This window comes from Camelus dromedarius, chromosome 8, assembly GCF_036321535.1.
Source record: "Camelus dromedarius isolate mCamDro1 chromosome 8, mCamDro1.pat, whole genome shotgun sequence".
NCBI classification, from domain to species: domain Eukaryota; kingdom Metazoa; phylum Chordata; class Mammalia; order Artiodactyla; family Camelidae; genus Camelus; species Camelus dromedarius.
The window spans coordinates 20,639,263-20,651,813 of record NC_087443.1 but is presented as its reverse complement, the minus strand read 5'-3'; the positions used below and the strand labels follow the sequence as shown (position 1 = coordinate 20,651,813).

The following is a 12,551-nucleotide window of genomic DNA, read 5'->3' as shown; positions in this document are numbered from 1 at the left end:
GAGAACAAAATAAGCCTCTTAAAAATTCAAGATTTACAAATTAATATTAGAAATGTTTTCAATAAAGTGTTAGGCTATTCTGATCTCTACTGAATTACATCATACAGAGACATGTATCACTTGCTTCATAGTTTGTAATCAGGTATAACTGGTCACTAAAATTCCTTGACCAAAATATCACTATAATTGGATGAGGCAATATCCTGTAATAAGATGAATGTAATAATGGCCACATCTTTTCAAAAACAGAATATGGAAGTTTTCGTTTTCACAACCATGAATTTGGTTTTCCAAAATCTGGTTCCCAAAACCCACTTCTAAATGTTACAGCAGAGGTGGGGCAGTAATGGAAAGAAATGATTTAATGGGACCCTGAAGAAAAAAATAATTATCATAGATTTTAGTTTGAAAAATATATCTGGCATAAAAGATACTCAGAAGTATGTAATGATGCTGGTATCAAAGTTTATTGGTTAGCTAAAGGGCAGAGAGTAAGAGGTAAGTAAAAGGTAATATTTGCTTTTAACAAAGCAGACTGGGTAATATGTTAAGTGTTAGGGTGGGATAGGAAAGAACTCAAGACAGGCAAAAATTTCCTCTTGGACTTTCTATATAAACATCTATTTTAGTTTTGGACCTTTCACCAGTGTGCTCATGTGATGGAGAGGAGGAACTCTGCCCACCCATGAAAATACTTCCCAGACCAACAGGTCTTTGTCCAGCTGCTCGAGAAAGGCAGCTTGTCCTCTGAGGTTCCTGGGGCCCCACAGGAGTGCAGAAGTATAGGAAAATGGAATCCAATTTGTGTAGAAAGTTAACCCATCCCATTTGGACTCTTCAGTAGCCTAAGTTAATCAAATACCACCTAACAGTACAGCCTCTAGCTAAAAACCATGGATAATGGGTAAGTGTCTATCTTGAAAATGCCTGTTAAGAGGTCATGATGTGATCCTGCGATCTTGTGATCCTGAAAATTCTCAGCTCCCGTTAGCTGTCTTTCCAAATAAAATCTTAAATAATACAGTTTAAGTCCTCTACCGAGCTCTGTAATCCCTTCAACCAAATAGGCTGCAGTTGTTTTACGTAACTTTCATTTCATTGGAAAATGTGGGAGGGTATCTGCTATTACCTAAGTAAGGTCAGTGGGTAAACACCGTTCACTCCGAATCCAACGATGCTGCCTTCAGGGAGTTGCCAGGAAGAAAGTCAAATGATACACCAAGAAAGCACATTTGCAGGAGCAAGCCCTTCAGCACAGCTTGAACATATTCTTTGTGAGGAAGCTCCAAGCTATTTGGTAATTTCAAGTGTGAGGCAACAGAAGTCTTTCTTACTTTAAAGTCAGAAGCTTATTAAGAATTTCATGCACAATTTTATACCAAAAGGTATACTGCTCCTAAATACATCTATATGAAAGACAATGGAATGTTAACTGAATACCAACATCCACTTTCAGAGAACACATTTGTAATTTCCTACCACAAAGAGCAAACATTTAACCAAGAACCTCTGTATGTAAACATATTTTAAATACCAGGTAGATAAATGATAATATAGTTCTTGGTCTAGAACCAGTTAACTGAAGGTTAACTGAACAGAGGAGAAACTGCCTCTTAATCTCACTCTCTTTATATCTTCACTGGATAAATCAAATTTGAACTCCTTTTTTTCAGGTCTCTCAGGCACCCCTAGTCCAAATGAAACACTTCATATCATTCAACATTGCCTAAAAAAAAAACCCTAAAAAAAGATTTAGGGGTATCTGTTTGTTTTCATTATTCATATTTTCTTGATTACCCCAATGATTAATATAACTAATCTGTGACATAAATGTCTTTTTTATGACATGCCAATGACTGATATGTTTAGTTCCAAGTAAATATCCCGAAACTGCTATCCAGAAGTTTACAGAAATAACTTTAGGTATGTTACTTAAATAACATGGCATTATGGACAAAGCATGTGTGTGGGCATCAGGAGACTTCAGTTTCAGTCCTGGCTCCTCCCCTTGCTATCTGAATGACCTTAGCAAACAAACTTCTTCACCTTGAACTTGGAGTACTTCATCAGTAATAGAAGAGCAAAACTCTTGTCTGTCTCAAACAGTGAGAATTCAACGACATCATGTAGGCAAAAGAGCTTTATACATTGTAACGTGCTATACAGTGTTCATCTTTATATTCATTATTGTTATTAGAATTTATGTGGTGAGACTTACCTTTGTATGGATCATTCTATAACGTTGTTCTCTCATTTGGCCCACTATATTCATGGTGTTGAACTGTAACAGGATGACAATAATTTTGTATTATCCATATAGGGGGAAAACACAAACTCATAAATGCCAAATGAGAACTCCATATTTCTTTCAAGTAAAAAATATATCACAATTTAACCAGAAAGTTCTCATTTTCAGTCATAAGAAAATGTACTATGTTCAACCTAGTCTAATGGATAAGGAAGACTTGTTTAAATGGGTTTCCAGGAAAAAAACAGGAAGCAATCATTTATAATAAGAAATGTTCTCCAAAAGAAATAACAACAAATTTGCCCCTGTGTATACTTTCCTGTTCTCTAAAGGGAGAACTTAAAGCAACACTATGATTTTGGAAAATTCTGAAGCACAGAAGACTTTTTCTGGCCACAACAGTAACACAGCTGTTTCTTATATAAAGAGCCCACGCAGCTCAAATGGAGACCCTGAGCACCAGTTGGCCCAACACCAGATTCTGCACCTGCGCTTTACCAGTGTGGTTGCTAAGATGGTGCAGGTCTGCAAAGGGCTGTTGCTAGACCACAATGAGATTAGTCTAGAAACTGGTAATAAGTGTCTAGAAACTCTCACGGCAACCTGACAGTGGCGCAGCATTGAGAAGCCTCATCAGCAGAACAGAATCTAGACCAGCTCAAGTGCTGCTGAACTTGCCTAAAAAGTTACATGTGGTGCACTGAGGACCAGCCATGTGCAGCAAGATCATGCTGACATGCGCAGCAAGACCATGAAATTTTAAGGTTTGTCAACTATAATCCAAAAGTATGTAAAAATCAGAGAAAATGTTAGCATTCCTTTATTTTTATAACTTGCCATTTCTATAATTTAAAATTTTAATTAAGCCTTAAACATTTTTAAATTGAAATAATTATAGATACATAGTAAGTTGCAAAAAAAAAAAAGCTGTACAGATTCTGTGTATCCTTCACCCAGTTTCCCCCAATGATACCATCCTATATAACTAGAGTATAATATATCAAAACCAGGAAATTGACATTGATACAATCCAGAGATTACTCAGATTTTGCCAGTTTTACACAGCAATCATTTGTGAGTGTATGCATGTATGTGTGAGTGTGTGTAATTCTATACAATGTTGTCACATATGAAGATTCAGATAACTGCAACCACAATCAAGATACAGCACTGTCCCCCTTCAAGACTTCCACCTGCTATCCATTAGAACTACTCATCCATCTCAACCCCCAACCCTTGGCAACCAGTAATCTATATCCGTGTCTACAGTTTAGTTATTCCAAGAGGATTATACAATGAAATCATGTAATATCTAACTTTTTGAGATTGACTTTTTTTCATTTAGCCTAATTGCCTTGAGATTCTTTGAAATTGTATCAATAGTTCATTTCTTTTTATTGCTAAATAGTATTCCACAGTATGGATGTGGACCAATTTTTTTAACCATCAACTTTTTGAAGGACATCTAAGTTTTTTCCAATTTTTGGCTATTCTAAATAGATTAACTATGAACATTTATGTACCAGTTTTTGTGTGAACACAGGTTTTCATCTCTCTGGAATAAATAGCCAAGAGTGCTATTGCTAGGGTTCCATGGCAAGTTTAATTTAGTTTTGCTTTTGCTTTTTTTTAAAAACAAATTTTAAAACTGTTCTCCAGCCTGGGTCTACCATTTTACATGTCCACAAGCAATGTATAAGTAATCTAGGTTTTTCAAATCTTCACCAGAATTCGGTGATGTCATTATTTTTTATATTAGTTTTTTTCTGATAGATATCCAATGATATTTCAGCATGGTTTTAATTTCATGTCCCTAAAAGCTAATGAAGCTGAGTATCTTTTCATGTGTTTGTCATCACTACATCCTGTTGAAATGTCAAGTCTTTTACCGATTTTCTAACTGGATTTTTTTCATTTTTGTTTTTTCTTACTCTTGAGTTTTAAAGTTTCTTTATATATTCTAAATGTAAGACCTCTTCTGGATATGTGGCTTGCAGTCTCTCCAAGTCTGTAGCTTGTCTTTTCATCCACTTTGTAGGGTCTTTCACAGAACAAATGATTTTACTTTGCTTTCCCCCTAATATCAGTGATGGCAAGAAAGTCTTCTCTCACCACTCATATTCAACACAACACTTGAAGTTCCAGATAGTATAGTAAGAACAGAAAAAGTAAGAGGCAAACATATTGGACAGGAAGAGATAAGTCTGTCCCTACTTGTACACAGAATGATCATCTATGTAGAAAATCCCAAGAAATCTAAAAACAAAATAAAACAGAACAAAAAACCTCTTACAACTGATGAGTGAGTTCAACAGGATCACAGGATACAAGATCCCCATGTAAAAATCAATTGCATTTCTACATACATATACACACAATGAACATGACAGTGAAACCATTTATAACTGCTCCAAAGAAAATGAAATAGGCTAAATCTAAAAAAAATGTACAGAATCTATATGCTGAAAATGACAAAATGCTGATGAAAGAAATCAAAGAAGACCTAAATAAATGGAGACATACCACATTCACACTGGAAGATCCAACATAGTAAAAAATGTCCACTCATCCTATCAAAATCCCTCAAGCTTTTTTGTAAACATAGCAAGCTAATTTTAAAACTTCCATGGAAAGGCACAGATCTATAACAGTTAAAACAATTTTGAAAGAGAAAGATTCACTCTATCTGATGTTAAGACTTATATAGCTACAGGAATCCAAAGTGTGGTATTAACGAAATGATAGACACATAGATAAATGAAACAGAATATGGAACTAGACATAGGTCCCATACAAATACTCCCAATTATTTTTGACAAAGAGTGTTTTTGACTAAAGGTGTTTTCTTGAAAATCTGAGATGATTATGCGGCAAAAAAAAAAAAAGATAGTTAAAGTACCATTTTCTAATGACATCACAACCTGACGAATTCAGGGACTGCCTGGGGATGTGGAGTGGTACCAACTTAGGAAACAAATAAAAGTAGCAAAGTGTTTACCACCATAACTTAATAAATGCACAGATACTGCTAACATAGTGATTCAGCATATCTGTGATTTGAACATCATGTGATAAGAAGCAAAAATTCTTCCTTTGCTTGGTTTGATTACTGACGAACACAACGGGTTTTAAATTGTATAAAAATGCAAAGTACTACATCGTCAACAAATGTAATTTGGAGCTTAAGTTTTATATCAGATTATGTTCTGGTAGTAGAGCTGTAATGACAAAAAAAACAGTCTTAAGGTAGTTACACAGATTAAAGAATTTATCCCAGAAGATAAATCAACACACTGCTTCATCCAGAAAGTCTTGCTACCAAAAAAACAAAAACAAAAATAAAAATAAAAACAAAACAAAACAAAAGCCTACCAGGTGAACTGAACAGTGTGCTTAGAGGGGTGGTAAAGAATTTTTGACTTTGTAAAGGTTCATGTGTTAAACTGTGGATTATTCATTTTCATTATGTCATAACATAGAAACTGACAATTAACGACCGTTATTGCATGCTGAAGATGGTTAGAGGAGAAAGTTCTATCAAGAATGTTTCAACTACAGACCAATCTCAGTGTTTTGGCAAGAGAAGAGCCATTTTGTTTCCAATGTTTTAAGGATTTTTAAGTAAGCCTGATTAAAAGTAAAAATGACTAAAAAATAACAACTAATAAAAAGAAATAAATGGTTACATCTTCTCAGATTTTCATATTCTTTAGAGTCATAATTAATAAACTAATCTTAAAATATCAGTGGTCACGTGTCCAGCCACCCATGGCTGGTATGCAGTCTGCAGCATGCGAGACCCCCTGTGTGAGTTCCACAGCACACAAACTGGTCTACACCCTGTTCAACAAGGCCAACCCACCGTCATGCTCTTGGATGTCACAGTGATACACCAAACTGCTTTGAAAGTTTCTAAACGCTTACTCTCAATTTCAGAAAACTTATCTTGCTGCAAATGACGAACATCCACAAATTGCTGCTGCTCCAAGAGCACACTTTGATTGGCTCTGGTAGGAAACATTTCTGAGAAGAGTGGAGAGGGACATCCGTACGAGCGCTTGACAGCTTAAGGCTCTATGCAAAGCCAATAAGGAAACAATGGATGTATTTCCTATTTTTGAACCACTATTTTTAAACCAAATCTAAGCATCCTTAATTATAAAATATATCACTATTTTATGTACCCCTAAGAAAAACTGTTGAGCTGACAGATGACTTATGATAAAACACATTTTGAATTTAAAGAAGGTATAATGATGGGGGAAAAAAAACAGAGCTACTTATAATCATAAAATATAAAATTTACAGTTTTTATAGTTTCTATAAGGAATACAAAATAAGGACAAATACAAAAAATGATTTAATTATGATGAACAATACATAAAATAAAAACTCTGCTAATGCATTTTCTGTTGAAAGAATAAAACAACATAAACTATGGGAACTGGTAACATCAGATTGATACTACTTAAATTTTCAGCATTTTTGAGGACATTCGCCATTTTTTTGATCACCTCATTTATATTCATTCTTTGTACTAAAACTCTCAGTTTGCTTTGGAAAACCATTTTGCTCTTCATTCACAACCTTATGGCCTAAAGTAGTCCGAATGACCTAAATGGACCAGCATCTCCCACAGTGATTAGTTTAGAGTAAAGGCTATATAACTCAATTGGAATCAGAGAAATGCTAGGAGATACTGGCTAAAGCTTCTGAGAGAAAGAAACTTCCTCTGTCCTCCAGGGAGTGACATTTTTCTACCCCCCATGAAATGTTGCAGAAAAACGTGTTACAGCTCAGTGTTACAGCTCAGTTGTGACAGCAATCTGGATCTGGACAAGAGACCAAGCAGCACTCGGAGAGTCAGACAACTCAGGTTTATTACGCCAGCAGGCCCAGAGGAGTTAACACTCCAAGCTCTGGACCCCATCTGCAGGTTTACACAGGCTTTTATAGGCTGCCAGTCTAGACTTTGCAACATCATACACAAATAAGGTGTAACAAAAGCTGACTAATTAGGAACAAGCTTTGTAAAAATGGACCAATCAGGAGAGAGAGAAATAACTAATCAGGAGTAAGCTCCATGCAAACAAAGTACTACAAATGGACCAATCAGAAGTTAGGGAAATGGACCAATCAGGAGTGAAGGAAATATCCGATCAGGAGTGAGCTCAGGGAACCAATAGAATTTCAGGGGTAAGTAAGCCGTTTCAGAGGCAAAAAGTGAGATAGAGCCTCTGGGCCAAGGAACCGGATGATGCTGGCAGGGGAGTAGTGGCCCTGCCTAGGGGTCCTGCCGGTCTTTTTTTATGGGGCTTCCCACCTCAATAATACAACCCTTAGGAGGGAGAGGTGTGGAGCCCATGCAGTTAACCTGCTGTCACAGGGGAAAGCCTGTCACTGTTGGGCTCTAACTACATAATGCCCGAGAGAGCAGAGACTTGACATCTATTCTGATAACAAGATAATGCTGCAGGACCTGTCTACCAGGGCAAATGTCTCATAGCTCTTGCTTTCTTATGACTGAGGTGTGGATTTTTGTATACTTTGTGGACATGGTGAGAGCTGCTTTCTCCCAGTGCCTGCTTCCTCTCCTCACAGACAGGAAAACAGTTCAGTAGGTAGGCCTTTTGGGGCACATATCTAAAGCCACATTCCCTAACTAGTTTAATCAGTAATAAAGGTAATAGAATCACAGTATGTCTAATTCTTGTGTCTACGCCTTAGCTGGTTACAAATTTAGGAGGGAAGTAAAGAACTGTTAATGATTGACTCAAACCCAACAATATTATTATCCTTATTTTATGTATGAGAACACTAGCTTTCAGGGACGATAAGCAATGTCACAGTCACCAAAATCTAAAGTATGTGGCAAAACTGACAGTCACACCCAGGGACCTCTCATTAACTCTGAAGTCTAATGTGCTCACGTGTCTGTATTTCTGTTCATTAAAAACAGGCACGTGTCATCAACATCCTCTAATAAGAGTCTAAAAATTGTATGTGTGGGGTGGAGGGAAGCAAAGGGAAAACTAACTCACATTTACTGTGTACCTACTACGCTCCAGACACTGTCCTAAGCCATTCATTTGCATTCTGTACTTTAATCCTCACAACCATCTCCAAGAACCTGCAGCAGTTAAGTGAGAAGCTGGTAGCCAAAGCTCACGTGCTATTTAATAAGTTGCTCCTGAAAGCCAAACATGAATCTTCAGATATTAGAAGGCTATTAAAAGTACAGTATTTACTAACAGCATTGGTTTGTCTGCTTAATTCACACACTTACTGGGAAGTTCCTTTCAATGGCACAGAACACAACATCCACGCAGAGGAACACCCCTGTCCGGCCCACGCCAGCACTGCAGTGATCAAGGACGGGTCCTGTAACGTCGCTCTTCCTCACATAACGAACATACTTTATGAAACCTTCTGCTGAGGCAGGAGTGCCATGGTCTGGCCACTTGGTGAACTGCAAGTGTTTTACAAAGTGACTAGTTTCTGTCTGTTGGGGGTGGGAGGTGGGGAGGGTAAGAGGGAGTAAGGGAGAGAGCGTGAAAGAGGGGTGGGGAGAGAGAGAGCAGAAAAGGGGAGAGAAGAAGAGATTTCTCAGCTTTTTGTATTAGAGATTTTATATTAATTTCTAATATGCCAGATATAATAATAATAATGACTACATCGATATGTTAATAAAAATAAGAATACTAACAGGTAACAGGAACTGAGCACTTAACAATGTGCCAGGTACTGTGCTAAGGACTTGACACATATTAGCTCATTTAACCTGCACATCAGCCCTGGGGAACAGGCACTATGTTATCCTCATTTTACAGATGAAAAAGTAAGAGCAGGAGTGACTGACAGATGCACTCTAGCTCAGGAGGCTCACAGGCTTAGAGCTGGACAATAGGGTAGGCCCTCCAGATCAACTCTACCATTTTCCTTCTGCACCAAGAATCCAGACGCTTAGAGTGAAAGATGAGCTCACATGTTAGGAATAAGATAGAAAAGCAGTCTACCTTGGCTTATATGTCATGATACTAAATTTAATTAGAATAGGTAGGTGTTGTCAAGTTGGGTCAGGTTGGTGAGTGGCGGGGGGCAATCTCCTCTGGCGATGAAGACAGGGTGGTTAATGACCATGTGAATAGACTTTGGTCCCAACTCTTGTGCTGAGTCCCCTGAAAATGGCGTCATGGAACTCTCCTCAGGGTCGACAGATAAAGCACTCTGAGTTTACCCATCATCCCCTCCAGAGGGCTTACCCTTTCTCCAGGGTGGAGCCCTCATTTTACTTCACTGGGTACCCTTGTGAAAAAACTCTGGGCGGGTTTCTCACTCCTTCTCTGCTTCTCCCTAATGCACCTCTTTTTCCTAAGTTCCAAACAGAAAATCAAATATGAATCATTCGTATATGAAACTGGATGAGGAAAACAATACTTGAAAATCTTGTGAAGGCACCAAGTTGAGGACAGCGCTCATCCCATCACATAGCTCAGGGATTAAATCTTTCCTGCCCCTGCTGACCCCTGGGAAACTGAACAAAGGTGGGCCTCACCGCTTTCCTGAGCCAGTGCCGTGAAGACAGAACCCATGATTCAGATTCTCCAAACATAAACCCCGTGGTTCTGAGGCTCATGGGCCTCAGTCCAAAGGCCACCATCCTAGACCCCCTTGCCAAGGCTCCACAGGTGGACCCGAGCATTTGCATCCTTGCAGACAGATCATCTCTCTGTGCCTCCCATCTGGCCTGTGTTCTCCAAGCATGCTGTCCTTCTCTCATCGCACGCACTACATGTCACCTGGAAGTGGTGTCTTCCTTCCTCACCAGATGTAAGTACTCTAAGATGGAGACTGTATTTGCTTTCTATCTGCAGCACCTGGCACAATACTTGGTTAATCAGAGGGAATCAACAGTATTAGGGGAGCGAGGGGCCGGGCAAATCCCCAGGCATACAGAGCAAGCACAGTGCTTAGCACTAGCAGCAAGCTCCCCACCAACGTCAGCCATTATTATTCTCAGCCTCCCTGGTCACTGCTCTGTGCTCTGATCCTCCCCATGCCCCTCAATTTCACCTCTTCCCTCCCACCCTACTCTTCTGTCTCTTCCATGTCTCCCTTTGCACTCAGGCCCCCATCCTACAGTAAACTCTTGGAAACCCTCATCACTTCCCTAAATGCTTCTTCCACTTCCTTGCCTTGCCTCCCACGACACTGCACTCCGCAGCCCTCTCTAATCCAGCCCACCTGTCCTCCTGTGCGCCAGGTACCACAGAGCGTAGAGATTAGGTTGCAGACTCCCTACTGTCCAATGCTATTTCCAATTCATTATTCCTCCTCCTGGTACAAAAACTCCTCTTCCTTTTGAGTGTCATACCTCCTAGCTCCATCTTCTCATTGCTATCATCCAGTGGCTAAACCTCCCGGTTCATCTGCCACGTTCACCAGAGATGCTGCCTGTCTCCTGATGACAGACTCTGATAGGGCAAATTCAGGATCTCAACAGCCCAGCACACACTCTAACCTCACATCTTTACTTCTCTCTTGCAAAGGGGACCATTCCTTTCTTTCAGTCTTCACACTGATGATCATGCATTGGACTTACCACCACTATACTGTCTAGTATCAAAAACCTCTCAGTTCTTAAATTCCAGCACCATTTTCTGAGCAGGAGCTCATATGCTACCACCTCACTTGTGCTGCACTTCACCTCAAATGTGTCCCAATTATCTTCATAATAAAGTTCATGCTCCTGAGCTGAGATCCAAGATAGTTCCCTGCCTATTTTCTGTAGCCTCCTCTCAGCCCTCATTACTCCCTGGCATTGCGATTTTACATTCCAGAAACACTTCACTACTTACATGTCTCTCTACATATCCCATGCTCTTTTACACCTCGGCCATCTACTTCCTCTTTCCATCTTTCTCACTTGGGCAATTCTCAATCCAGATGTCACCTCCTCTAGAAAACCTTTCCATAAAACCCAAGTAGAGCTAAGTACGTCCCTCCTGAGCCCCCAAAGCACCCCATACAGATCTCAGTATTACCACTGAGCAGAGGAACTGAAAGTCCAGGGAGCACACTGAACTCTCCACTACTCGGTGTGGAGCCGTAGCGCCTGGCACTGTGATCATCAGCATTATCTTAAGGACTCAATATATATATATATATATATATGTCACACTCAGCAGAAGCAGCCGAAGTACAGCCCAGGATTAGGCAACTTCCAAGAGTAGCTCTCAACCGCCCTAACATCTCTCCAGAGTTTGGTTAGGCAGAAATAGAAGTGGTGTTGTCTTACTTTCTGGTACCAGGGAGAAGTAAAAACAAGTTACTTTAAAAAGTATCCCCAGCTATATCCCACCCTACTTCTAACTGCTCCTCCTGACACGTGTGCTTATATAATGAAATATATATCTCTAAATAGATGAGTTTTTTTTAAAACTTACGGACTTCCTGACAACTTGAAATATTCGAACGACGAAATTCTGAAGTATCTGGTAGTTCTCCAGGAAGACACGACAGCTTTTCAATTCCAAAGGCTTCTTCGTAGAAATGGGCCAGTAATGGTGGCATTCGATAACTCCATCTTCTACCTCTCTGGTTATCATGACAATAACATTAACAGTTATTTTCCAAAGTCATCTGCCAAAAGTCATCTGTGGTACCTGGCAGTGGTCCTTGGGTAGTGATATAGTAGTACTCTTCTCCAGAATTGACTATTTTAATGTAACTAGCATTGATGCAGTCCTTGTTTTCTCTGAGAAGAACACGTGTTGAATCATCTATTACAAAAACAGAAACATCTGATGGGTAAAGGAGAAGTGGGAGATGCCATACACCCAGATTTCATGGAAGCATTTCACATGAGTACATCCATGTATCTCTTTGACCAATAGAGAAGATGGCATCAGAGTTTCTTTTCAAAATGGTTACTTCAGTCCATGAACTTAAATTTTTCCCTCCTGAAAACCTACTGGTATGGCTTAAGGAATATACAGTTAGGATAAGTTAGTTTTGTTTAAAACCCAGTTTCTACTAAACAGAGAAGGATGCCACCAAAATCCAGACACTTTGAGAGATTGCTGTTATATATGGCATAGGTAGGATTAGGCCAAGGGAGGTACCTCCTATCCTGTAACTGAACACAGCAAAGGGGGAGAGCTCTGAGGAAGCAAGTGAATGAATGACAGTCTCCTACAAATCCAGAGAACATGCGAGCCCAGAGCAGCAGGGGCCAGGGGGGTGGGGGGGTGGGAGAAAAATACTTGGGTAGCTGATCAGATACAAATGCTAGGATTACTGG

At 39.4% G+C, this 12,551-nt stretch overlaps 1 protein-coding gene across 1 annotated transcript; it reads right to left on the bottom strand.

Annotated features, from left to right (window-relative positions):
• Window positions 1-1,218: 1,218 nt before the first annotated feature.
• On the bottom strand, window positions 1,219-11,890 carry PTPN20 (protein tyrosine phosphatase non-receptor type 20). Its single transcript, XM_010995947.3, is given in 5 exon segments — window positions 1,219-1,396; window positions 2,219-2,281; window positions 8,535-8,750; window positions 11,695-11,868; window positions 11,870-11,890. Coding segments are annotated over 5 exon segments (540 nt in total). The 3' UTR covers window positions 1,219-1,330.
• Window positions 11,891-12,551: the final 661 nt, after the last annotated feature.